Source organism: Nematolebias whitei, chromosome 8, assembly GCF_014905685.2.
Source record: "Nematolebias whitei isolate Nwh7 chromosome 8, NemWhi1, whole genome shotgun sequence".
Taxonomy (NCBI): Eukaryota; Metazoa; Chordata; class Actinopteri; order Cyprinodontiformes; family Rivulidae; genus Nematolebias; species Nematolebias whitei.
In genome coordinates, this window is record NC_056505.1 from 21,358,388 (window position 1) to 21,385,543 (window position 27,156).

Sequence of the window (27,156 nt, forward strand, 5' to 3'; positions counted from 1 at the left end):
ACACACACACACACACACACACACACACACACACACACACACACACAATCACAGCCAGCGCTGTTGTGAGATAATTCAGCGCTCTAAAAATAAACATCTATCCATGTGTCACTTCAGATAGACTCTCCTCTGCCCTCCTCTCCTCAACAACACGAAAAAACAAACAGGGAGGCTGCATCTAATGTCGCCCTCTGTCCTTCATTCTCCTCACTTGTTTTTTTATCTTCTCCCTTCCTTCAGTGAAGTCTCTGAACCATCTGAATGTTCAGCAGGAACAGTCTAAAAAACCTGCAGTGGAGTGCTTATTAGAGCGGTGTTTCACTTAGACGTCCACCTTCAGGTGACAAAAGCTCACATTGCTTCATGCCACATTCATCCTCATGTTTTAGACCAGGGGTTCCCAACACTGGTCCTTGAGGAACACCATCCTGAATGTTTTAGTTGTTTCTATGCTCCGACACACCTGACTTTAATTAATGGATAATTAAGAGGCTTCTGCAGAACACGAGGAAGTAATTAAATCACTGAATCAGGTGTGTTGGAGCAGGGAAACAACTAAAACATGCAGGATGGTGTTCCTCAAGGACCAGGGTTGGGAACCATTGCATTTAGACCATACACATAACATTGTAACAAGCATCCATGCTTCCAGCTGAAGGAGGGAGAAAGAGCAGAAAAAAACATCCTAAGCATGCAGATATGTAAATCCACTCACCCCTGAAGCTTGGCCATGCGATGCAGCTCGTTGTCGTCGCTGCCTCTGAAACCCTTAGCAAAAGGATTATTTTCTATCTTCAGCTGAGTGATCTGAAGACAGAAGTACAGGAAACCTTTAGATCAGGCTGGTGGTGCAGGATCAAACACACAGTATCGTGTACGCTCAGACGCAAGGACGCATCGTTTTTCTCGCTGTGCTCATTGATTAGCTCATTAGTGTCAGATCGATCAGAGGTCCTGCAGATGTTAAAAGCTCCGAGCAGCCAGCACTCCTCAGCTGCTGATGCTCCTGACGGAGCAGCGCGGCGTTCACACCAGCTGACACAGAATAAACTGTTTACCCAAACAGTCACAGGCTTTAAGGCTTTCAGGCCGAGGCTTTTAGAGGCCCGAAGCTCCCAGCTTTGAAGTTAAAGCCTTCAAACTTTTCTCGGTGATGTCATGGAGGAAAAGTTTCGCCGTTTGAGAGATTTCATTTGGCTGAGGACCAGGTTTATCACACAGCGGAGGAGTGGGCCAAAGTTCAGGACTAAACAAACTTTGAAGGGACGAAAACGCCGACAGTCTCTGCTAAAGTGCACCTCGAGAACTTTATTTTCTGCAGCAGAATATTAACAGTTTAATATGCTTCGAATAATGTTTAAACATGGAAGATGGAAAAAAAAATTCCTGTACTTTAAATGTTTTGTTGTTGTTGTTGTTGTTTTTAGGGTGCCTTGCATCTGTCCAAGAACTACCTCTGGTACATTTATGTAAAGTAAATTAATTTGTTCTTAATAAAAAAATAAACTAATAAACATGTTTAAACAATATAAAATATGTTCACACAAGTTTTGTGGACAAAAATATAATATGTCTCCACAACAAAGGTACAGACTTTAAATAAATACGTTTAATGCATAAACTTTAAATAAATAAACTTTAAGTACTTTAAATAAACTTCTCTGAGTACTACTCTCATTTTTATTTCTTTCAGCTGCTCCCTCCTGGACTCGGACAAAGATTTGGTAATCGTTTTTACACCGGGTGTCTTTCCTGACACAACCACTGTCCACCGAGCTACCACAGCCCACATGTGTGGAGCAGAGGGCTGCTAGGCTGAACAGATGGGGGGGTGAGGGTCTTGCTCAAGGGTCCAGAGCAGAGCAAATGAGGGTGGGGGCAAGCGTGCTTCACCTTTCCCATCCGCATTTTGATGCAACACTCAAGAGGATTCAAACTGATGACATTCCGACCACACCTTACCTCTGCACCCACTCATAATAATAATAATACTAATTTATTAATAATACTAATATGTGAAAGTATTTTAACACATAAGCTGTGGCGTTTATTTATAATATATATATATATATATATATAAATAGCATCACAATTCAATAATAAGTACAAAATTCTTAATGCAAAGATTAGAGTTACACCTAATAAATATTAAGCAGTAATTTTTGCTACATTTTAATTTAAGAACTAAAAGTTCCATGTTCAGTAATCTGTTAAAAACGGTGACGTAACTTCATTGCTTTAACAAATAAATGTATTAAATATTAATTAAATATTTAATCAACATATTGATTTGTTTGTTTGTTTAGTGAAATATTCAGATGTTAAAATAAAAAAAGGTCCAGCTTTGAGCTTACCAGCACTCAAACTGAAACTAAAATTAGCTGCAAAATGATCATTAATTTCAGGTTTTGTTTGTTTTAGCCAACTTTTCTGCCCGTTGATGTTTTATTTTATTTTATGTCTTTGAAAGTGAAATGCGATAAAAGTCAGGGCGTCTGAGAAATCAATGAGCCGAGCGGCTCAAAGAACGAGCAATCCTTCTTTAGAAGATGTCAGGAAGACGGGCTCGGCCGAGATCAAGGGAAAGAAGCAGGTCGTTAGACTCAAAGGAACATGAAAACACACACACACACACACACACACACAGAAAGAGAGAAGACATAAAAAAACAAAAAACAAAGACAAAGTTTGTGTGGTGAAGCTGCATATCAGAACTAATCTGTTCACTTCATAACGACAAACATTCTCTAAACATCTGTCTGACAACTAGAAAACATCCAAAGTTCCTCTGTTGAACTGCACCTCGTTACGCTCACCTTGTGGTTTTGATAGGACGTCACTGCAATAAAGGCCGTTTCAGGAAAGACGTGGGTGCAGAAAGCTGTGTTTTTGGAGCCAAAACCGTTGTTTTCGTCCGCCTTGACGATGTGGAGCCGAGGCTGGTATTTGTGCATGGAGTTGAGTATTATCTGCAGAGGAGAGGGGTGGACCAGAAACCAGACATTATTAGCTGGATGCAACAGCTGCTGCTGATGATGAAAACTGAACTTTTAGGCACATTGGATCAAATGGGACGAAAAGAGCGACAGATTTTTATTTATGAATATATGAATATTTTCGTATGTGAAACTAAACCAGCGGTGGATCCAGTCTGACGGTTTCTCACGGCCCTGACGACACTTCATGAGGTTTTTAACGAGATGGTCTGTGCGTGCGCACGCATCCATCCAAGCCCGTCTGTTTATCCACGGAGCTCATAAACTTGGTGACGTCTCGGCTGGAGACACGCAGGAGTTAACCAAGTCACTGAAGTTATCTTTAATTTGAAAAGCTGATTTTGTCTGCATTTGTCCAGGATGAGCAGGTTTTTGCTTTTTAAAGTCCACTGAGCACGCTCGTGCTCGGTTTGTTCAGCCTTCAAAGATTATTACGTAAATGAATTCTAAATAATAACCCAATTTATTGTAAACAATGTTTCTGGCTGGGATCAACTGGTGGTTCCTGGGCCACATTTGTTTAGGCGATCCTATATCTGGTCAATGAAGTGATAAATCATTAAAAGCTATAAATATTTTAATAGTTCCATGAATGAACAGTGCTGCAGCTCAGAGGAGGATGAGAGTTGTGTTAGCCATGAAGCAGCTCTCATGTTGTGCGCTCGCTCAGGAGCAGGCTTTGGCCTCGACTAGTTGACAATCTCATAGTTTTAAACTCACTTTCGGACAAAATTTAATATTTTCTTTTAGCCGAGTTAGTTGGTTGAGAAGTCAATCCTAAAAATGTTGAACTCAAAGCTGAATTTCTTTTTCTTTTTTACTTGTTCATTGCTCTAAATCCTCTCATATTTATATTTCACATTTTTTTTGGGTCACTTTCTGTTTGTACAAGTAGTCACAACAAAAACTTTTCTACCAAATTAAAAAAAAAAAGAAGTAAATCTGTTTCACAACTTTAAAATATTAAATATTTAAAGGAGCAACTGAAACGAGTAAAACAAACCCACTGTTTTAATTTGATTTTTTTAATCATTGCATGAGAAAAGATGAGAAAATAATATAGTCATAAAATTTGTAACAGACATAAAAAGGCAGATTATGTTGAATAATTCAGATTTAAACAACAGACTCACGTGTCCGAATGGGTCCAGGTGGTTGTTGGTGAGTTTGAGCTTCTGGAAGGAAACCAGCTGGCGGCTCCAGTGCGCGCCTGTTGCAGGAGAGTCCGGGTGCACGTAGAGCCTGCCGGGCATGGCGGGCTCGGCTTTCCCCGTTATGGACCTGAACGAGCCAGCAGGATCACAAAGACTCTGTGAGCTCTGCAGGCTGCGGCTTGAACTAACACCAAATGTCTCGTTTTGATTTTACACGAGTTTAAGCATCATCAAGTAAATAATAAATAAATAAATTATAAATGTGGTCTTCTAAAATCACTCCACTTCTGTTGTTTTGGTCAGAAACGAACTAAACGAACGAGCCGAGTCTCCACAAAACAACTTTTAGAGCTTTGGAAGCGGCAGCTTCGTCTGGTCAGTGCGCATGCGCAGAGGCTCGGGCCCTAGATGCCAATCGACATTTTCACCTGTCTGGGCAGCATACTACTACTACTACTACTACTACTACTACTACTAATAATAATAATAATAATAATAATAATAATAATAATAATAATAATAATAATAATAATAATAATATTATTATAATAATAATAATATAAAAGAGGCTGGAGTATTTTTAAGTAATCTAGATTATCAGAAGCCAATGGATTAAATGTCCTTAAATTAAAATACAAACTGGCCTGTATTTTGAATGTAAAAAACATTTGCTAACTTTAAAAAAAAAACGTATCTAAAATCACAGCTTATAGGTGATCAGTTTTTATACGTCTCTGTCTCTCTCTATTTATTTATTTGTTTGTTTTCTTGTTTTCTGACGTGGCTGCTCGTCGCAGAGCCAGTGGTCCGTTCAGATGTTTCCCCTCAGCACAAGTTGGATCTAATGGGAGAGAGGAGGGATTTAATCCACTCTGTCCGCTCCGTGAACCCGTCGTGTTCTGATGTAACCCGCGGGCTGACACGCGCGGGGACACACGGGGAACTGGGCCATCCTCGGCCTGCACGCGGACCTGACCTTTACGCAGCGCAGCGCCACGGTCCAGTGGAGAGGATCGACCCAATCAACTTATTTCCGGTTTAAAATTCATATATTAAAAATAAAGTCCTTCAGATTATTTTTTAATCGATCCCTTGGAGATTGTTGAGTTGAAGTCATGCCGTTTATTATTCATATTTTTATGAAATACAAACCATTTGTTGTCAGCGAATTTGTAGCGGTGCTCATCTCCGGGCACGATGTCCATGAGCAGGATGTACTTGGTCTTCGGGTTGAGTCCTGTGACTTTAACCTTGTAGCTTGGAAACATCCTCCTACAAGAATCACCCCCACCCACAAAAAATAAATAAATAAATAAATAAATCACATAAGACATAAGAAAATATAAAAGCAGGCCACACAAAAGCCTTGAGGCCTGCACGCGCACAGACTGCGGAGATTTTGATCATCATAATATTTCGTCCATTCAACTGATTATTTGATGAAAAACATTTTCTCTTCACCTTCCAGCCTTGGTGATGATCATTTCAGTTCCCACTTGGTCAAACTTGCTCCAGAGGTCCCTGTCATGAAGGACCACTTTGATGTCCTCCATCCCCTGCAGAACAAACAGCATGTTGGATTTAACAGCTGGTGATTTGCGTCACAATCTGGTGCTTTATATTCTGAAGGAGAAGTTTGTGGTGAAAAGCCAAATAAATGATTATTTACACACTGAAGCTGCTACCTGCTGGCTGGACGCCTTTGAAGCGAAGCTGGGACTGTCCTTAGTGGACTCTTTTGGGGGGTCCGCGCACTCCGAGTCCGGGTGCTCTGCAAGGCCGAACTGGTCCCCTCCGTTTGCCATGTCCTAAAAGACACGCGCACAGGTGACACATGTATATAATTATTATAAGTGGGTTTTATCAAAACGAGACATTTTGACACCAAATATTAAAGATTTATCGCCATCTTCAGAGTAAAAATAACTCATCAACAAGATTCCTTTTGATAAAACCGCGTGCGGAACCACCGATCCTCGGTACGTTTGGGTCACATAACCTGATCAAGCTTAATCTTAAATGAGATTACACGAAATTAGAAATAGGCTAAGTTCAGAAGAAGTGTGCCACACACTGATGATGTTTCTCCTGAAAGTCCAAATCAAGGCTGAGCTTTAGAGCCTCATGTTTTCACCATGAGGATCCTGAAAATTAAATGACTTGACAACCCTGAGAAGTGTGTTTGATATGTAAATGCTCCATCAGGGATCATCTGGAAAGTGCGCGTGTTGTTTCTCGGAGGTTTTGTTTTTACCTCAGAGCGCTCCTCTCCCGGCAGAACGCACGCTCATCCTTCGCCTCCACGCGCTGCTGAAAGCTGCTTCTGTCTCCAGTCGATTCAAAACCGCAGCCGTCCTAAAGTTGCACCATCAGATCCCCAGAAACACACAATGCCCATCCATCTTTTCTTTTTGTGGTCCTGTTGGACGCTCCGCTGTCCGCGCGCGCGCCGCCTCTTCCCGTGTCCAGCCGGCGTTCCAGCTCTGATCAAAGCGTCACTCTCTCCTTTCTTATGCACGAGGACGCAGCAGAGGAGAGGCAGCTGATCTGAGAGCCCTCTCCAAGACCCCTCATCACAAATGGAGTCTGGCTCGCCTCACACTTCCTGCCCTCCCCTTCCTGCTCCCCCCACCCTGCTCTGCCATAGGTCTGCGCCGTGATCCGTTGTTCGTGGTCAAAATCACGGCCGTGACGCACGCGCGGGCAGGCGCACACAAACAGCAAGAGAGTGATAGAGAGATACACTCCGTCTTATTTTAGTATGAAACATTTTACGCATTCTCGCACATAACACCCCCCCCCACACACACACACACACACACACACACACACACAACAATAATTACAAAATGTTGTGAACCCATTTTCTGTTTTTTCTTAAAATTAACTGAATGAAAATAAAGATCTGGAGATTTATCAGCAGATAAATCAACATGTTCCGCGTGATGACAATAAAACACTCTAATTTGGACTTTAGCGTTCCAGTTATGACCCCCCAGCCCCCCATGCAAGAAGGTCTCATATCTGTAGATTTCTTGGTTGTAGGTTACAGACTCTGTGAGGCAGCCGCGCGAGCGCGCGCATCAGTTTGACTGGATTATGCCGCAGATCCTCCGAGGCATCCAGAGTTGAGAGTTGAAACGTTCACGGCGAGGTCACGCGGGATCCCCCCGTCTCACATCTCCACAGACGTGCCAACGCTGCGCGCACACCCGTTTACTGTCGCGTTGCAATTTGGTCGAAGCAGAAAGGAAACTGATCAGTGACGCTGCACACATTAACAGCTTGGATACTAAATCCACGACTTATATTCATGCCCTGACTTATAGTCTGACACTTAAACGCAGCGCAGCAGGAAACTTAAACCTTATTAAAATAATAATAATAATAAAATAACATCAGGAGATTTAGGGGAATTCTGTGCGTAAAATGTGCCGTTTACGCGCAGGAATGCCTCGCCCGTGCGCCCTTACTGAACTGCATCACTTACCGTGCTCAGATAGTCACATTCCTGCTGACCGACCTGCTTCCGAGATGGCTTCGAGATGAACTCGATCTGTTGGCTACCCTTTGTGCACGGGAGTGCGCGTGCGCACGGACAAGGACAATTTCCTAGATTTTTTTAGTTTTATGTGACAAGAATTTAGAGCTTTAAATTAAAGCATGAAATCGTCTGAGTGAAGATCATGAATTTTGGCAGTTTTAGGTTGATGCTGATTATTACAGATTTTTTATTTTAACTTTTTAAAATCTCTAAATAAGCCAGCGTTCTTTATTTAACCATCATTGTGAACAGTGTTTATAAAGCAGAACGATATTTTCTTCCTCTTTTAGTTTGTCTTTCCTCAGGAACAGCAATACATTTAGAGTAAATGACAAATAATTAAATATTCATTAATGAGAACTTTCTTAAACACATTTACGAAAATAAAATGTCAAGCAGGTTTGTCAAAATATTACTTTTTAAATTAAAGTGTTTGTAGTTATTTTTTTTTTCCATTTTATCTAAAAGAAGAAAAATAAATTTGGTGCAATAAGAATAATTATTTTTTAGTATTTTTAGAGTATAATTAAAAAAATTTTTTTTTTTTTTTTTTAGGATTTCTTCATGCAGCTCTAATGAAGCAAAAAGTGACAGAATTAAATAAACGAAGACAGATTTTTATGTCTTTTTACTAAACCAAACTTCTCCCTGTCATGATAAAAAAATTAGAATTAAAACAACTAAATGGCTTTTCTTTTAATCTGCGCATATTTATTTACAACTAGTTTAAATTTCAATATTTTGTTTAATCAATTTACAATTATTACTTTATATTAAATAATTAATATTAATTATAAAGCATGTAATATGTAAATGCATCATTTTTTTAGGTTCAATTTATTTCCTGAACTCAATACTTTAATTTTATTTATCTCTGGAAGTGAAACTATAAATTATAAACTATAAATTAACTTTGTACCAAATTTCTCTAAATTTACATAAACAACACCCTGTCAAAATGACTTTTTCTTTTTGAATAATTTTTCAGTTCTGGCATGAAGATTAAACAATTGGAGCATAAAAGACACTTATTTAAACCAAACTGTAGGTTTCATGCAAAATATCAACCCGACCGTTTAAAACTTTAATAATTTATTTTACTTTCTGGTTGCGATGTTTTTGAATAAAACCTTTAGCTTTAGTCAAAGAGAAGCTGCAGCTTCAGTCGTACCTGAGCTGAGGTGCTTGAGGTCTCTGGAAGGCTCATTATTGGACCATCATGGCTTCAACTCACTGGATCCTCTGTTCTCTGTCTGGAGGAAGTGGTGAAGGGGTCCCAGACCTCCTGCACTCAGCGGGTCTGTCTCACACACCTCCAGCTTGGCCAGTGCCAGTGTGTGCATGTGTGTGTGCACATGTGTGTGGGGGGCATTATAGGGCAAGGTCAGCCCATTTCTCTGCAAACAATCACATCACACAGGGTAAAACACATTCCACCCCCCACCCCCACCCCCACACACACACATACACACACACATTTCCAGTTTGTAAGTGGCCTGATGTGGGAACAGCAGAGGGTCGTGTGTGTGTGTGTGTGTGTGTGTGTGGGGGGGGGGGGGGGGGGTGTTGGCACCAGTCCAGACGAGGCCTGTCCAAATGAAGGGAATCCTGTTTCACATTAACAGAACTGTATTTTGCACGTGTTAGAAAAGCTCTGCCCCTCTGTGATATCACTCTGTAGAGATCAGATCACCGATTTATGTCACGTCTTCCATCAGGAGTCAGTTTTTACTTTTACAAGCTTTCAAAACACACAAACTAATATAGAATATAGAATAAGTAAAACTTCAAAAGTCCTGGAAGTTGAAACTAAAAGGTAACATTCTCTAGAAAAAGCACAGCATCGAACTGAAAAGAAGCAAAGAAGCGGGTAAAGATAATGGATGGATGGATGGATGGATGGATGGATGGATGGATGGATGGATGGATGGATGGATGGATGGATGGATGGATGGATGGATGGATGGATGACATAGCATTTTGCTTTTATGTTGGCAAACACAAAGAATTCTGGGAAAAAGTCTACAACAGTCTGTCTTCAATGAAGTTAAAGCAACAACAGCTTCTTGAACATTTTAAAGTTTTAAATGTTTAATGCAAAACTAAAATTAAATTTGACGTTTGTCTTTGGCTGAATCAGACTGAGCAGTAACACGTGACACATGAATATAAAGCACAAATATCTTACTGAAATTAAAACAAAAGCTTTACCAACCTCTGTGATTAATGTTTTCTGACTCCCAGATTTAGTTGTTGGTTTTAACACAGGACATGAATGTAACAACACCGTATTGTAATTGGAAAAGAATTTGATAAACTAAAGATATAACAAATTAATACTGAGACTGAATATAGCTGAAGAATCTGAGGGGAAAATGTTTAATTATAGGTTACAAAGATGTAAAATCTGCATTCCAGTCTTACTGCACCTCAGAGGCCAATGAGAAACTTATAATTTGTAGTTTTGAAGAGCTAAAGAGTGGCTGGATGCAGGTGAGGAACCTCACAGCGCCCTCTAGTGGACATCGTCTGCAGATGAAGAATAAAAGCTGTAAAAATAATAAACCAAAAGTAAATGACAATATTAATAATAAAGACTTGACATAACTTGAAATAATGCACATCACATACAAGTCAGAGCATTAATCTAAAATCATCTAATGTTGTTTAAATGACATTTGATCAAACCTGGAAAATAGCCTCACTCATGATCTTATGCGATGCTGTGAGATCATGTGTTGCCCTCAGGTAATGTGTTGAGGATGACTCTCAGTGGTTTCAACTACTACCACACAGTTTTTTTCCAATGTCTGTAATGCTGGCTGAGTTGTAGCCATTTATGCATTTCTTAAGACCAGTTAGCTGTGGCAGCCATCTTGAATCTGGTTGACTCCAAAAGTTAAAGATGTGCAACCATTTATATATTTTTGAGAGTTTCATTTAAATCTGACCGGTTGTTTGAGATATTTTGCTAACAGACATTGTTGACTTCAAAAGTTAATGGTAAAGTTTAGAGAGCAGACTTTGTGTCAACACTCAGAGTGCATGTTGGGAATACTAACACCAAATTTTAGTATAATCTGGTCAATTTGAGTTAAAGCCATTTTTGGTTTATAAGCTCAGTTAGCTGTGGCAGCCATTTTAAATCTGGTTGACTTCTAAAGCTTATCAGACGTACAGCTGATGATTATTTCCTGAAAGTTTCAGTAAAATCTGATCACTGTTCATGAGATTTTTTACCAACATCGCAGACAAACGTACACGTGCAACAACAGTATCGCCCTTCACCTTTAGTGGCAGACGATAAACCAAATGCACCATCTACGTCTTGTCTGAGTCCAGAACATGTCCCTGTACCCCAACATCAGGAGCAACGAGTGTTTCCAAACCTTCAGAGTGTGACTGCTTCAGACCGAGGCAGGGACTGGACATGGACTGGGCAGGGACTGGGCAGACTCATCCATGTGGGAACATTAACATTTAGACGAGCAGTGTGTCTCTGCCTCCGAGCTGCCTGTCACTCACAGGCGCCACACTGAAGTGCTGCATGACCTTTGATTTCTGTGCTCGCAGGGACAAGAATTAAACCTCAGAGGTTTCCCGTGACACATTTCCACCGTTCTCAAGAACTCAAGAGACCAGGAGGCACCACAGTTTAGTTGTTCAGTGGACTAAGTGACGCATATCAAACAAACAAAAAAAAAACCCACATAAATCTAAACCCCTATAAGTCCAGTTCACCTCTTTTCTTTTACTCAAACTTTCCTCGTCATTGTTTCTGCTTTGGTTTCTCAGCACCTGAAGGGAATCTGACTAAGTGAACCCATTACTGCACAGCTGACATTTCACAAGCACTTGAGGCCTTTTTATACCTCTGAACGCGATTTAAACTGGTCAGTGGAGAAATGTTACTGTCCTGCAGCTGCATTCAAAGACAGAAGGCTGCAGCAGACAGTTGGCACTTTACCCAAAAGACTTTGCACCGGATGTGTGAAAGACTTCACTTAGCACAGCCTCTGGTGCGTAGACCGGCACATGAGTTCATGCTTGAGTTTTCCTAGTGAGCGTGTGTTTAAGGTGATGGGTCAAAGAGCAAACCTGCTGTTAGCCTGCAACTTTTGAATTTGGCTTTTAGGGATAAAACACTTAAAGGTCTCAGTTTATCAAACGGTACCTTAAATAAAAAATATAAAAAACGTGTGCGCCACCAAATGTCAGATGTGAAACGTGTGAACAGATAAACCCCCAAACTTTGGAGTTGATCACAAATGGCACAGATGAGTTCAAATACAAAGCATCGTTTTAATGTACAGGAGAGGAAAAATTACCACGTCGACACGCAGACAGACTTGTGCGCACAGCTTCAGAGAACGGAAACAGGAACAAACCACACGAGTGACGTCGGAGGGTGCGCTTTAGAAAAGTGGAAACTACTGCTACTGGCAACACTGATGCAGTTATCTGCTGCAAAGTTCAAACAAAACATTAACCCTAATCACAAAAAAAAGTACAAATATGAAATGCAAAGTGCCGAAATATACCAAAAGTAGTGGCAAACATTCCCACATTATTCTGCAATGTGTTAGTCACATTTCTGAAGCAGTTCACCATGGACTGAGCTTTGCATGTTGCATGTACCGCAGGAGAGTTATCTTGATACCAAACTAAAACCTTACAATAAACTCAGTTAGCTGATTATTGATATCTAAGCAAAGTATTAAAAAAGCCTCGTGGAGCAAACAAACTGAAGGTGTTCGGTGTAAAATGCTTGTCTGGTAAGTGCAGGTGTGATTTTTCATAAAAACGTGCGTTTCGGTAAACAGTGGGTGAGTAAACACTGCGTGGTCTGACAGAAACTAACAAGTGTGAAATATAATTACAAAAACATAAATGTTCCAAACAGATGGATAAAAATTGGGTTAAAATACCTTTAGCTTGGTTGAAAATATGTCTATCCTGCTGATGGTAAACCAATCTGAGTGCAAAAGGCTGAGAGCATGTGCCATCAGTTTGAACTCTACAAATTACAAGTTTTCAAGTTTTCAAAGGAAGTTGCTTTATCCTAACTTTTTTGTACAGTCCTACAAACACTGAACTCCAGCTGCGTCCTTCATCTGCACTGCAGCTGCATCACCAGCAGGGGGCGCCACGAGTCTCTACATGAGCATCATCAGTACCAGTCACATTCGTTATCATCCAACACGTTGAGCCCACTTCACAGGCGTCTCTGAGCTACACGTCCGACGTGCGGATGCCGTCGTCGTCCAGGCTGAAGGGGAAGCTGCAGCTGGTAGGAGGCTGAGGCTGCGAGCAGTGGCGCCGCCTCCGCCCGCTGGCCACATCCGCTGACGCCGTGAGGATCCCCAACCCGCTACTCAAAGGCACCAGAGACAAGGTGGAGCAGGGCGTCTGGGCGGAGAGGGAGTTGGACGAGGACGACGTGGACGAGGAGGTGGACGAGGAGGACAGAGAGGGGAGCGTGGTCACCGAGCTGAACGCGCTGTCGGCGTCCTCCGTGTCAATCATCACGGAGGACTCGCACGAGGGAACGGGTGTCCAGGGCTGCCAACCTGGAGCCACAGAGCAGGATTTAGCCAGCTGGGGTCTTCGCTCGTTCACCTTGTGACTGCGAGGAGCACCGGAGGTGTTGTGAGTTTGACGGAGGGAAGAACCGCGGCTGAATCCTGTAAACTAGAAAGATTAAAAAAGCAGGGTTATGAAACTTAACCAAAGATTTACACTTTTAAACTAATAATGGCTATAAGCCACAAAAAAGGGAATAATAGTCCTTTTTTTATGTAAATCAGGGGTTCTCAAACTTTTTGGGTTCAGGGGACCCCCTTACAGGGGAGAAAAAGTATCAGGGACCTCCTCATAACTCTCGTGCTTATTAAATATTTTTTCTTCAATTTGTCTCTTTAATACAATGAAAATATATGTGTAATATAAATACTTAAGACCTGTTCTTTAATAGTGTTAATACCATTTATATACTTTTAAACATGGGATAGTTTTTATTCAAGACACAATTAGTTAACTAAATTTTTAATTTCAACTTCCAAAAATGACAGTTTTGATAAAATTAACAACATCAAAAAACACTTTAAAACGTTACCTATTCACATAATGAACATAATAAATGTATTGTTACTACTTCAAATTATTACAAAAAACTCTTTACATAAAACTGAACAGAATCATAACAGCAGTAGTCAAACAAAGAAACGGGGCTGAATTTGTAAACTGATGGATGCTGGAACGCAAATAGTGGGTGGGGTCTGGGGGTCCTCCCCCAGAAAATTTTGAATAAAGTAGATGTGATTTCCTGCATTTTGTGTATGAACAGGTTGTTAAACATCTGTTTGTAAAAGTATTATTATTTTTCTTTGCGGACCCCCCCGGGGGTCTGGGGACCCCAGTTTGAGAACCACTGCTGTAAAAGACATGGAAGAAGAGTTGAGTCACCCTCGGGGGTCCTCTGAACTCCTGGATCTTCATCTCAATGTCCCTGATCCATCCTCGCATGTCCTCCGGAGAGTCCGTCTGTAGGAAAAACCACGAGAAAACTTTTATGCTCAGCTAAATTTTATTGTTAAAACAAAGAAATCCTAAATAATAAAAGGCCTAAATCAACTGTGACAAATAACGTCAGCCCTTCGGAAGTTCACTGCTTTAAAAAGAAATGTTGCACATTTTACAAATAAGAACATAAAATCAGATGCGTCTTCAGAACTCAAACATTAGTCCAAACAAAATGTACAAATATGCGCTGATTCCTTAAATTTAAACGTAAAAGTCCAGCACTTTAAAAGTTTTAAAAGCGGACATTCATTTTTATTCTTCATGACATTCTGTAGAGGTTTGTGCAAGTTAAAAAAAAAAATTGTAGAAGAAAAACAAGTTCTGATTAATGCTTGCTGCCAAACGCAAAGTGATATTGTTGCCCTTGTCCGTGTGTGTTTGTCTGTTAGAAAAATATCTCATGAACTAGTGGATGAATTTGAATGATTCTCTCAGGAAGAAACCAATGGATGAACACCTCCAGCTGAATAACTGTTGGAGTCAATCCCATTCAAGATGGACGTCACAGCTAAACCACCTGAACACAAACATATGGCCGTACCTCTGTCAGTTTTACAGATATTGAGATAAATTTTGTCTGGTAGTAGCTGAAAGTAATCTCTAGAATATACTCCGAGCGTTACATCCAGCAAGACTGAATCAGATTGATGAATGTTAGGCCTTTAATTAATATATTTTTTAATAAAACCTAATATTTGTCACACATTTAATTGAATAATATTTTAATATCTAAAATAAGCAGTTCTGTACGTCTGAGTGTCTCCATTTGCTTTTCACTAAATGATTTTAAATGCAAAAAGTTTTATTTTGGAAAACCATAATTAAGAATAAACATTTAGTGAGACAATACAGAGGAAAAGAGTAAAACTTTAAATTGTGTCACCATAAAATTAAATCACCTATTTCATCAAAACGAAAACGTCATTCCAGCTGCATTAAATATTGTTTTTATAAACTTAAGTCTGTAAAAAAGAAACAGTTTTTACTGCGTATGAATAAAATGAGACAGTGGTATTTTAGACCCTTTTCCCCCCAAACTTAAAACCACTTCAGTTTAATTTTAATGTGCCGCACAAATATAACTTAATATAATAAACAACTATAATAAATAAACAACTATAGTAAACAACAATGTACAATAAAATTGAAGTGCCATATAAAACTAGGTAAAAATACTAAAAACAAGAACATATTTGCTTTGATTTTTCTTTTGACCTTATGAAATGTTAAAAATCCCTTAAATAAATCAAAGTGGACAGCTTCAGATCTCGTTTCCAGGAGAACACAGAGTAAGAAGAGGTCTTTTTACAGAGCTCAGTCCGCAGTGAGGGGACGCTGCAGGTAATGATGGCCTGAGAGCGCACGTTTGAAACGTTTAATTTTATATCAACATTTAAGCTGTGACAATCCTTTCAGTTTCATCTGTTTTTTGTTTATTTCAGTGTTTTTCCTCACTTCCTGTTTTTTTTTGTCTCTCCTTGATGGTAAATATTAAAGCACTTGTGCTTGCAGCCGCCTCTCTTTCTCTCCCAGCTCTTCCCATCTGATCTGACCACATCTGTCAGCTGCTCTCTCTCTCTCTCTCTCTCAAAGGGAAGGAACAGGATATTGTTGTTGTCATGGTAACGGATGGCTGCATCTTTTGCACCAAAACAACCTGTTTGAGCTCTTAAAGCGGAGCCTGGGCCACACATCAGCAGCAGAGCATTGAGAGAAAACATGTCAAAACATCAACACAGACGCACCTGGAACTTAAAAACAAAATTATTTTCGCAGCCGAAGGATTCGCTTCATTCACTCCGCCTCACGTCAGTAACAAGTTTAAGACTGAAGAATAAAAGCAAAGATTTTACCTGGATGTAGAAAGTTCGGGAGCTGGTGATGATCTCAAACAAGTTGTCTCGAAGCAGGAGGTCTCTGAGGGCACGGGAAGAAGAGTTATCTCTCATTAAAGATAAGGCGGGGTTTTTTTTTTTTAACTAATCTCTATGAATTTAAGGTTACCAGAAACATAAAATATTTTTACCATGTACAGCAAATGAATCTATGTACTTGATTATCTTTAACTGAGCTTTAACTGAAGGAAATCTAAAGTGGAATGAGATAGACGAGGATGACTCGCTGTGGCGACCTCTGAAGAGGAAAAAGCTGAAAGAAGAACAAGAAGAACAAGAACAAAAAGAACAAGAACAAGAAGAGAGAGGAGGAGGAGGAAAATCTAAAGTGGAAAATGAGTTTTAAAGTTGATTATTTTCTTTTCAGAAAAAAAAAACATCAACATGCACAAATCAAGACATGCGCAAGACATGCAATAAAATACATTGTTTAAAAGTTGTTTAACTGTCATGCTGAAAAGTGAAAAAGACTGAAATCCAAACAAGTCATATTTACGAAGACGAAAATTACAGTTTGTTTTTGGTGTATTTAAAAAATAGATTAAGTAAAACAGGAAAATGTCCTGATGCATGCTCAATAATCCAGGTAGAAAAATCTAACAAGGTTAGAAGAAGAAGAATAGAAGAAAGTAGAAGAATCTGTCCCGATGACCTGACTTAACCTTGTTAAATAAAACAGGAAAACTAAATCAGAACTTATAAGAATAGACGAGATATTTTGAGATGGGGTTCTGTGGAAAAGGATACCATTAATTAATGAACAATAATGTAATGTAATCTGTTGTAAAGAAAAAGAGGACTGACAAATTGATTCACGAGCTAACGGCTAGTCTGAGCAGAGCCAAGACCAAAAGTGGACCGCTGTCGTCTTACGACAACTGCAGTCTCTAAACTCTCATGGCGGTTCATGTGAAAGCTGCTTTATAAACCTTTCCAGTCATTTTTCAATTACATGTTTATTTTAGCTGAAGTTATTATATTCCTAACTGAAGTTCTCAAGGCTGTTCTGAAAGTGCTACAGCTAGCTGCTGCTGCTATTTTCACTTACCAAAAAAAATAAAAATAAATACAACATACAATTTTATGTAAATAACTACCATAAACTCATTAATCTGGTCAGAGATTAACTATTTATCCGAACTGAGGTCATTCATGCAGCTATCTACAACAGGTAAGATATTAACTGTTCATAAACTTTCTAAAGAACCCCACTTCAAAAGGTACAAACTATCACTTTCAGTTTCTATTGTGAAGATGTGCACAGCGATAAGCCTCAGTGCTGGAGGTCAAACTAACATCTGCGCAACATGTGTGGCGCTTTATCTGTCAGCGGTGAACAAAAGAGCCATGCAAGATGTCCACGATCCGTTTACCGACAGATTGTTCTGTCCACATTAGCTTCTTATCTGAATACTGTCTTTATGTTTGTTTAGTCGTGACGAGGAAGTAAAACTGGAGGGGGAATCTAACTCTTGATTCATGCATGACTCACCCTGATTTGACGAGACATTCATGGACCTTCTGAATGTCTCTCAGTAAAACAGCTCGGAGAGGCTCCTTGTCCTGGGACACAAGCAAACAAAGACCGCAGTCACTCAAGAGCATCGGCTTGAAATGGACAAAATAATGAAAAAGTCCCGTCTCCTCACCGTCTCAGACTTGTAGTAACTGACTGCGTTGTCATCCAGGGTGAAAAATCTCCGTTTCCAGCTCTTCCTCTACAAACACACACTGTATTTAACTTTCCACACACCCTGTGTTTTTATTCAGGCAGATTGATTCTGTTTGAGGCCGAGCACTCACCACATTTCCTTGTTTTACACAGTAACCACATCTCAGCACACCAGCTTTGTTTCCCTTCTTCTCCTTTCCGTTAGTCTCTTCACTTTCATGCTGAAACATTTGCAGCAGAAACACCTCAACAGATGTAGTCACAGTTGCTGCAGCCACCATCTTCAGATGGCTTTTCCTACTTTTCACATGTTCCTAAAGCCAAATCAAACATTGTGTTTTGACTTCCTTTTTTTTTTTTTTGCTGCCATGAACAGATTCCAACCCTATGCTCATTTGAAGCTTTTGTGCCTGAGGCTCATTGTTTTGTTGGTAATGGTTAATTAAAATGTGCAAGTATACACAAAATCATGCAGCTCAATAGGGCATAGTGTGTTTGGTAGTAGTAAGTTGCACAAAGTAGACAAATTTAGCAAAAGACTGCAAGAAAAACATTTATGAGGCTCTATGGGATTTTGGCAGAACCCATTAAAAATCTAGCCCTCTTTGGAGCTCGATAACTCATCCAGACGTTACAGTGGAAACATCATTCACAGAGTAAACAGGTCACAGAAAGTCAAACTTTACATGTCTGAACTGGCATGTTGATATATTTGATGTTTTATACACAATTATAGCTTAGGAAAGGGATGCACAATATTATTGGCATGGTATCGGTATAGATTAAGGATAAAAGTTTAATATTGGACACTGTTCGAGTGTTGTCATTGTGTCAGAGAGAGTAAATGTCATGAATAAATTTGACATTAAACATAATCCAAGTTGAATCCACCATTTTCAGCCCCACTTTTTGGCATCTGCATTTGGTAGCAGGCCAAATTGACAAAGACCATGCAGAATAATGTATTTTAATTCCACAGCAGAGAAAGCTACGTAGTCTCTGTAAGTAGGTCTAGGAAAAATATATATTGGTATCGGCTATCAGCCAAATAAGTTTTAGCATATCGGATATTAGCCAAAAATCCAATATTGTGCATCCCTAGCTTAGGATTTATGCTTTATTTTTACAGAATATCAAGATAATGCCATAAGGATTTTTGAGCCGTCTATAATTTTCTAATATTTTGCAAACTCTTCTTACTCCTGCAATCATTTGATGGAACATGTCCACATTATACATCAAAACGTAGGCATTTCTGTCTTCCTTCACCCATTGTGTTTCACACAGTTACAAAGTATAAAACTAATAGTTTTATCTCAACCCCCCCCCCCCCCCCAGAATACAGAGTGCACACCCAAGCTTCTATAGACTTTAAAGTTTACCTCTAAATAGTCTCTTCTAATGTTGAAGTGAAGTGGCTTTTTAACTCATATGTTCTACATAAAACATCATGGAAACAAACAAACAAACAAAATCACATACGTGACCATCAAAGTCTTCTGCTGCTGATGGTTTAAGAATTTTTAAAACCTGACTCATAGTTTTTGCACAGTGACCGTTTGTGTGAGGCTTATTTTCAGACTGTTTCTGACTGCCTCTCTGACTGTCAGGGAGTGAGAGACACGAGTGTGGTTACCAGGGTGACCATAATGAGCCATTAGCAGCAGCTTTAACATTTCTTTAGATCTTTTTTTTTTTTTTTACAATTTATTTTACAGTTCACACACACAAATGTTTTCCGTTTTATTTTAGCTTGGATTATAAATCTGATGTTGGAATTATGGTTTGAATTTTCTATTTCTACATGATGTTGAGTTTATACTTATTATCATTATTTTTCACCTGGATTGGAGTGTGCACCACTACACCGCCAATGATCTCTGTCTTGTAGGCATGCTGTCTCTTCCCTCCCTGAGAATCACTGATCACAGCAGACACATCCGGTCTGGGTGGTGCAGAGGTGGAGGATTTAGGAACCTGCAACAGGTGGGACAATGTTAGTTAACATTTAGAGGACACTGAAGCCGAATTTCCACCAGAACATCAACCCCATCTAAGTTAAAACAGCTTATGTAGTTCTTTGTCATGCAGCAACACCTAATGCAGCAAATGCTTATGTTTGCAACAAATGAAAAGCTGTTAAGTGTTGCAATATAGCTTAGTGAACATTTGCTTGCTTTAATTGAAAAAAGGAAAAAAGGGGCTAAATATGTTTGTTCAATTTCATAATTAAACAAACTTGATACTCAAAGCAAGTGATACTTGCAAAAAAACATACAGATATGAGCAATTATTTTGTGTTGTATACATCATATTCAACGTACATTAAAATAAGCTGAATCCAAACCCCTTCTTTGCAAAGTGAGCTGGACCAACACTACAATATTTCACTAACCAAACGGCAAGCAACACGCATACACCCAGAAGTCAAATAAAATTCAATACGACCAAACAGAAATGTTACTTTATATGACAAAACAACAGTGCTAAAAGAAAAAGTACTGCAAACAAGTACAGTTGGAAGGAAATTGTATTGTACCCAAATGTTTGTATTTACTGCAATGTCTGCCTTTAAAACACACTGATATTGCAAGTTTGATACAATTTCAATATATTGTGCAGCACTGGCCTACAGTAAACTATGACTGGATTGATTTTAGCCTTCTAAGCTTTTTTAAGATTACGGTACATGTTCAGTCAAGGTTAGAGCTTAGACGTCTGTTAACAACTACAAATACCGTTATGTATGTGTACCAGGTATGTATACATGTATGTGCACATGTATATATGCATGTATATCACAGACTCATGTTCATGTTTGTGCTGATGTTCAATGTTTTATGTTATGAGTGCTTAGTGTATATTTAGTTGATGTTTTTCTTAGTTCATATCTTAGATGTTATTACTGTTTTTCTTATACATTTTATTGTTGGATGTAACTGGGACCCTGTGTACATAATTTCGCTCCACCACATGTACCACATGAGGGGCGAATGACAATAAAGAAACTCTGACTCTGATATGCATATGTATGTATATTTACACAAGTATATGCATATGTATATACATGTATATGTGTATGTATGCTTAGACGTGCATGTATGTATAAATAGGTTAATCATGAATGTAGTACTCCATACCACCTTGTGCATGCGCATATTGTCTTTTTCAAATTTGTGTATTCTGCTACTTTTTTATTTTTTCATATGCCCCCCCCCCCGTATAATTAGAAAACAAATTTTCCCCTGGGATTAATAAAAACATCCATCCATCCATCCAACCATATTCCCTTGTCATTTGTCTGTTTTCTGTTATTTTCCATGAAGTATCTCGTGACCTCTGCTAATTAAGTGCTTTTTTTTTTTTTAATTACTGCATTTTATTTCTAACTCGGCAAAAACAGAAAACTCCCCCGATGAAAAGGGCAAAGTAATTGTGACATTTCAAGTGCAGAATTCGCATCCTGTCCACTGCGCTTCACACACTTTCATTGAAGCTTAAAAAAGAAGCTGCAACGTCACAAAGCTGCCAACCTCCCCCCCCACACACACACACACACGCGCGCACACACACACACACTCCTCTCCTTCTCTGATGAGGAAGTGAAAGAGAGAATGAGCATCAGCGCTGCTTCCTGCGAGAGCGAGCAGGTGAGCGACGAGGGGAGAAACGCTCCTCTGTCACCTGCTCATCATCAGCGGTCACAAAAGGCCCCCAGCTGAATACTCAAATCACATGCAAAATGTGCCAAACTAAATGGTGACACCTTCACCGCAGTGACGTCTCCCTCTTTTCTTCTTGCACATTCACAATTTCTCCATTCACCATGCGAAACAGAGGGTGTCTGTGGGCAACATGCTTGGCTTCCGCACGCTCTGAAACAACTGCCTTCATCTCACAAAGCCCTGGGGCACTTGGCTATCCCTGTAGTGCATGTGAGCCAGGAGAGCAGCCCTTACTGTGATCTTGCTGGCTTTGTTGAGAGCAGCTATCCAGTCTTTCATGTCGGTTGCATCGTTGGCCTGGAGGAAGTACCGTCGTGAAACTGCATTTATGACTGCAGACACAGAGGCGAGCTCCATGAGATCCACAACGACCGCATTACATCATTTTAGATTGTGCGCAAGAACAACGATGCGACTGTGTAACACAACGACAAGCAGTGCTGACACTCACCGAAGCAGAACTCTGTCTTGGGCTTCTGCTTGGCTGTAGCTTCATTCACCTGAAAGAAGAGGGGAAGAAGAAAAGGAAGAGAAATGGAGGTGGCTCTTCGATGTCAGCATCGACAGTGCAGCAGAGCCCAGATGTTGTTATCTTTGGGAGTGAACTGACATCTGGAAAGCATCACAGTCTGCCTCAGCTGAACGGAACTTTTAACTGTAACTGCAGATAAGTCTGAGCACAAGCACAAGATGTGCGCAGCCAGCAGGTCATGATGTCGCCACACACGCGACACGTGGTGGAAGAAATAGCATCAAGTACAACAACAACGGAGGTACCTTAGAGATGTACGTTAATTTCAGGCTGCCAACAGAGCTCGCTCCACTGGGCAGGTTCTGCACACAAACACAAACACAGAGAGACGTCATTCAGCTCAGAGTCCAAGGTTCCTATTGATCGTTTTAAATTTCCTCCCGTTGTTTGTGCAGAAGTTCGTGCTAAACGCAGCGTTAGAGGAGGAGCACCTGAGGATTGTCCATATACCACAGCAGGACATTCCCGAGCGTGTCGAGGATGAAGTATCGCCTCTGGAATCGGCAGCTGCTCTCCCTCTCCTCAAGGTCCAGGAAGCCACACACACGGTTCAGCCGGTCCACGTATGGCATACTGCTGCTATCACATATCACTGAGAGGCAGACAGACAAGTTGATCTGACCAACTGTTGCAGAGCTCAACAAAAGTGACATATTATTGGATGAGAATGGCAGAGATATGCAGATTTAGAGGGTAAATCATCTTTCACTTGGTGTTTAAACACACACACACACACACACACAGGGAGACATAGACCCACTCGCACTCAGCAGTTTTTCATGTGACGTGATTGAGGCTGAGCTGCAAACCCTGAGAGCCCGAGGCTGAGCTGAGGCCCTCCACCACAGCCGAAAATTACACACTGCACTCGAGATCTGCACACAGGCACATTTCCACTGGACACAGAGGGAAGAGAAGGATGGAAGGAAGAGAAGAGGGTTCTGGAGAGGAGGATTTATTAAAAATATGTTGCATGTGTGTGTATGACGTACTAAACTGTAGACTGAACTTGCAACACGTGCTCAGAAACTCAGATATCCTGCTCGTATTCGTTGATGTGGTTTCATTCATGACATATTTTACATGAATTGTTTAATCAGTTCATCGTGAAGCTGGACTGTTTGTCTTTCTGGTTGCCAGGGAAACTGGCCTTTCTTTAGTCTCTCCAAAAGCAAATCATAGAGGACTCTTAGGGATTTGGATGAGCAAAATCAGATTTCCTAAAAAAAAAAAAAAAAAAAAATTGACGCTTTTAATAAGAAAAATTGTTCCTTGCATAAAATAATTAGGACAAAGGTCATAATTATAACAAAGCCACATCTGTGACATAAATTATAAAGTGACAGCCACGTCTAGTAATTAACCATCAGGCGCTCCTTCAAAACATTCTCACAGCAGGTGACCCAACAGAGAAGACAGATGAGGAAGACACCGGCAGGAACGCAGGTTGCCTCCTCACCGTTCCAGAGGAAGTCATGTCGAGTTATTTTTAAACCGAGGAGGGGCTGAGAAAAACTGCCTCATTTTGAAACCAGGCTCTGCTTCAGATGCATCAGCCAAGCAGGTTTGTCTTCGAAATAGGTCAAAGTTAAAGAAAGCTTGAAGGAGGTGGGTGGAAAAATGAAGATGGAACTGCACAGGTCACATAATACATCATAAACCCATCTGGTTTAATCATGGCAGAGAGAAATGGTGGTCTAGTTTAACCAGTTTGGGGTAACTCTAACCAGTGAATGTCATGTAGGCAGTAGGAGATACTAGGAGGGTATGCACCAAACATCAACAGAGTCTGAGTGTTCAAGAACAAAGATCACAGCATCCACAGATCTGAGCTCAACCTGTCAGAAAGGCACAAACTAATCATAATTAAAGGCCTAGCAATCACTGAAGGAATGCATATCACCCGCCACTTTTCATGCCAGAGGTTCAGACTGAGATCACCTCATGCTGAGAAATGAGTCATAGTCGTTTTGGTCAAACAGAAAATAACATTATGCTCAATCTTAGCTCAGTATCCGTTAAATGTATTGAGGTATAGCCATGTTTGTGTTGGCTAATGCCAACGAGCTGTGGCAGCCATCTTGACCTGGACTGGACCAAGAGTCAATCAGTTGTATGTACCTGCATGTGCATGTGCAGGGGTCTGCAACCTTTACGACCAAACGAGCCATTTTTACGCCTTCGTTCACCAAATTAAAAGTGCTCAGAGCCGCAACAACATCCTACACCTGTGGTTATCAACTGGCTTTGTTGGAGGGGGCTTTTGAGGCCACTAGGGTTGACATTATAAAGTTAAAAATATCTAATAATTTTTAACATTTACTGATTTTTTGTTTGTTTGTTTGTTTTACAATTAAGACAAATGAAAATACCAGATTCTTGGTTAATTAATAAATCTATGAACTATGCAAACCTATGTAACCTTTTAATTGTGGAAAAAAATAATTAACTATACAAACAAAGCATAAAGTGAAAGGGAGTATTTTTTTTACTCCTTGTACTTGTTCCATTATTCACATATTTGCAGAAGAAATGTTGGAAAAACTGCTAAAATTAGTCTTTTATTGTTTATATAGTAAACAATAAAATTCTGTTAAATGTTAGTTTTGGTCAAAGAGCCGCTGCAGAGGAACCAAAGAGCCACAGATTGCAGACCCCTCCCTGTACGTGTGTGTATATACAGGTATATGAAAGTTTCATGAAAATCCATTCAGTAGTCCATAAGTTATTTTGCTAACAGACAAAAAGGTCGACTTCAGCAGTTATGCTAAAGTTTTAAACAACATGGAGTGCTTAAAACATGACTCTCAGCTTCTGCCACTCCAAAGTTTGGCTCAGTATCTAACAAAGCGACTGCATTATAACCAGTTTAGACTGTGTAAGGTTATTGGCTGTGGCAGCCATCTTGAATGAGCTTAGCTCCAAGGGTTCATCAGTCAGAGATGTTCATCTAATGATGAAAGTCCATCCAAGTGTTGCATATGTTGCTCACAGACACAAACAGAATTTTCACTGTATAACTCTTGACACTATCTCCTATATCCAACAAAACCCACAGTTGTTGCTTTAATCACCCTAAAACCTAAAACCTAAAACTCAAAGTGGCTTTTATGATAAAAGGGACAACTTGTTGGGACTTGGACTTAAGAGGTTCTGACTGACCACTGTTAATTAAAACTGTTAGTTTAAAGCTGATGGTCAGGGAAGAACCGGATTAAAGGAGCATAAAAGAATTGAAATGTGATGAGACTCACCAACACCTGACACACACCAGATGACCCGCTGTGACTCACAGCCACACCTACTGCAACACACACACATGTATATGAAGTCATGTGTCCCTGTGTGTGTGTATGTATGTGTGTGTGTGTGTGTGTGTGTGTGTGTGAGGACAGAAACTCACCCTCTGTGGAGTCAGTGTGCGCCACAGGCAGCGCCCCGATCCAAAGCGCGGACAGAACCGAGCCCGACGATCATCGCAGAAAATAAGACGCAAACTTCTGCAACATCCAGCGCGCGCGCCTCACGCTCACACCGCCGTCTGTTTGTTTGTGTGATCGGATTATGGAAGACTGGACTTTTTTTTCCGGGTTGGACCTTTCTGTATTAGAATAAACCAACCCCCGGATGTGATCTATGCGTCCCCTGAGCCGTACCCTCCACCTCCTCCTCCTCCTCCTCCTCCTGCAGCTGCTCGTGGCCTTATTGAGGAATAGAAAGCTGAACTCAACAGGCCTTTCTGCCCATTTTACCCTTTTTGTTCATTTTGTTCCTGCACCCCATGGATGCTAAACTTTGGCTTCTTAAGCCTTTTAGCTCGAAGGCTTTCCTCAGGAATGAGAACCACGTTTGTCTCTGGTGTTATGTTGTTTCTCAGGTGACAGTTTGAGAACTGGGTCAAACTCTGCTGACTCAGGTGTTTTTTTTTTAAAGAGCTGCAAAAGAAGGGAGTGTTCAGTTCACCTGGACAAACAGGAATACACAAAACATGGTGTCACTTGCATTCAAACAGGAAAAAAATGCTGATGCAAGCTCTGTACCAGAAGTTTCTTGTAGAAATAAAACTAAATATTTTAGGTGTTTCTTTTTTTTTAATTTTTTATTTTTTATTAAAGCTGCAGGCCTGTTGAAATGTCTTCAAAGAGGAGGAGCTGCAGGTTTTTAAAGATTTTTTTCCTTCCATGCAGCTTGTCTTTTTGCAGAGATTTGGTGTTCCTCAAGGTTCAAAACTGAACCTTGAGGAACACTAGAATTAATATGATGTCATTTTATGTCGACTTCATTTGCAGTCGTTTGAACCAGATCCTTTTGGGAGACGAGTTTGCGAGTTGCTGTGTTCAGTAAATCTTCTAGGGTTTTATCAAGTTTCTCTTGAATGAAAAATTCTGCGTTTGTTATAGCTTCAATGTTTTCTTCTCAATAGTTTTCCTGGATTGTTGGTCACTTTGCAGCCTAAAGTTTTTTTAGTTTTTTTTACTTTGCATGTAATTTATGGAAGAGACAACCTGATGCTACTTTCAGTTTTTGTTTGCAAAATTCTTATTCGACCAAGTTGACGTATGCTGTGAAATGTACTGGATGTGTATTTACTAAATGTATAGATCCTCAGATCTGCTAGTCACACTTGATTGCATCATATTTTTGTCACATTCAAAGGTAACTGCATGATGCAACTTCTGAGAGGGAAGAAGATAAAAAGATCTCAGAGGACAAATTGTCCAAATGTCTCATTTCAACATTTTACTCTTTGTCAGATCAGGATATGTAGGTTTTCACACGTTCAGCATTTATTTGTCCTGAGCTTCAAACTTTAAATGCTCTTATGAACAAACTGTATATACAGGACAGATTTTTGCTTTTTTTTCTCTTTTTTGGTTAAAAAAATGATATCCTCTTGCTTAGAGGAAGTGGTTTCATGTCATATGACCTGAGGACGAAGACCTACCTTGCTGATTTGATATCCTGCAGTGACTGCACAGAAGTCGTGTTGCTGCAAGAGGAAGTCTTAGTTTCCCCAGACCCTCATGTTTCTGCTAACGATCACACATTTTGTAAG

General features: G+C 40.1%; 2 protein-coding genes across 2 annotated transcripts in view; both read right to left on the reverse strand.

The window, feature by feature from the left end:
- Window positions 1-6,547, reverse strand: part of LOC119413404 (T-box transcription factor TBX5-like) — a 9,959-nt gene extending 3,412 nt beyond the window's left edge. Inside the window, exons 1-7 of the mRNA XM_037680452.1 lie at window positions 6,405-6,547; window positions 5,836-5,958; window positions 5,612-5,706; window positions 5,303-5,422; window positions 4,130-4,277; window positions 2,817-2,969; window positions 716-807 (exon numbers count right to left, since the gene is read on the reverse strand). Of these exons, the coding sequence (XP_037536380.1) occupies window positions 716-807; window positions 2,817-2,969; window positions 4,130-4,277; window positions 5,303-5,422; window positions 5,612-5,706; window positions 5,836-5,955 (728 nt within the window). The 5' untranslated portion in view covers window positions 5,956-5,958; window positions 6,405-6,547. The remainder of the gene's footprint in view (window positions 1-715; window positions 808-2,816; window positions 2,970-4,129; window positions 4,278-5,302; window positions 5,423-5,611; window positions 5,707-5,835; window positions 5,959-6,404) is intronic.
- A 6,371-nt stretch (window positions 6,548-12,918) lies between these two features.
- Window positions 12,919-25,663, reverse strand: plekha2 (pleckstrin homology domain containing A2). Its single transcript, XM_037680453.1, has 12 exons — window positions 25,504-25,663; window positions 22,532-22,692; window positions 22,346-22,402; window positions 22,020-22,068; window positions 21,803-21,900; window positions 19,686-19,820; window positions 17,975-18,064; window positions 17,821-17,889; window positions 17,664-17,734; window positions 16,130-16,193; window positions 14,160-14,237; window positions 12,919-13,385 (listed from the first exon to the last, which is right to left on the reverse strand). Exons 2-12 carry the CDS (start codon window positions 22,670-22,672, stop codon window positions 12,927-12,929), a joined length of 1,311 nt encoding a protein of 436 aa, XP_037536381.1. The 5' UTR covers window positions 22,673-22,692; window positions 25,504-25,663; the 3' UTR covers window positions 12,919-12,926.
- Between the last annotated feature and the right edge of the window lie 1,493 nt (window positions 25,664-27,156).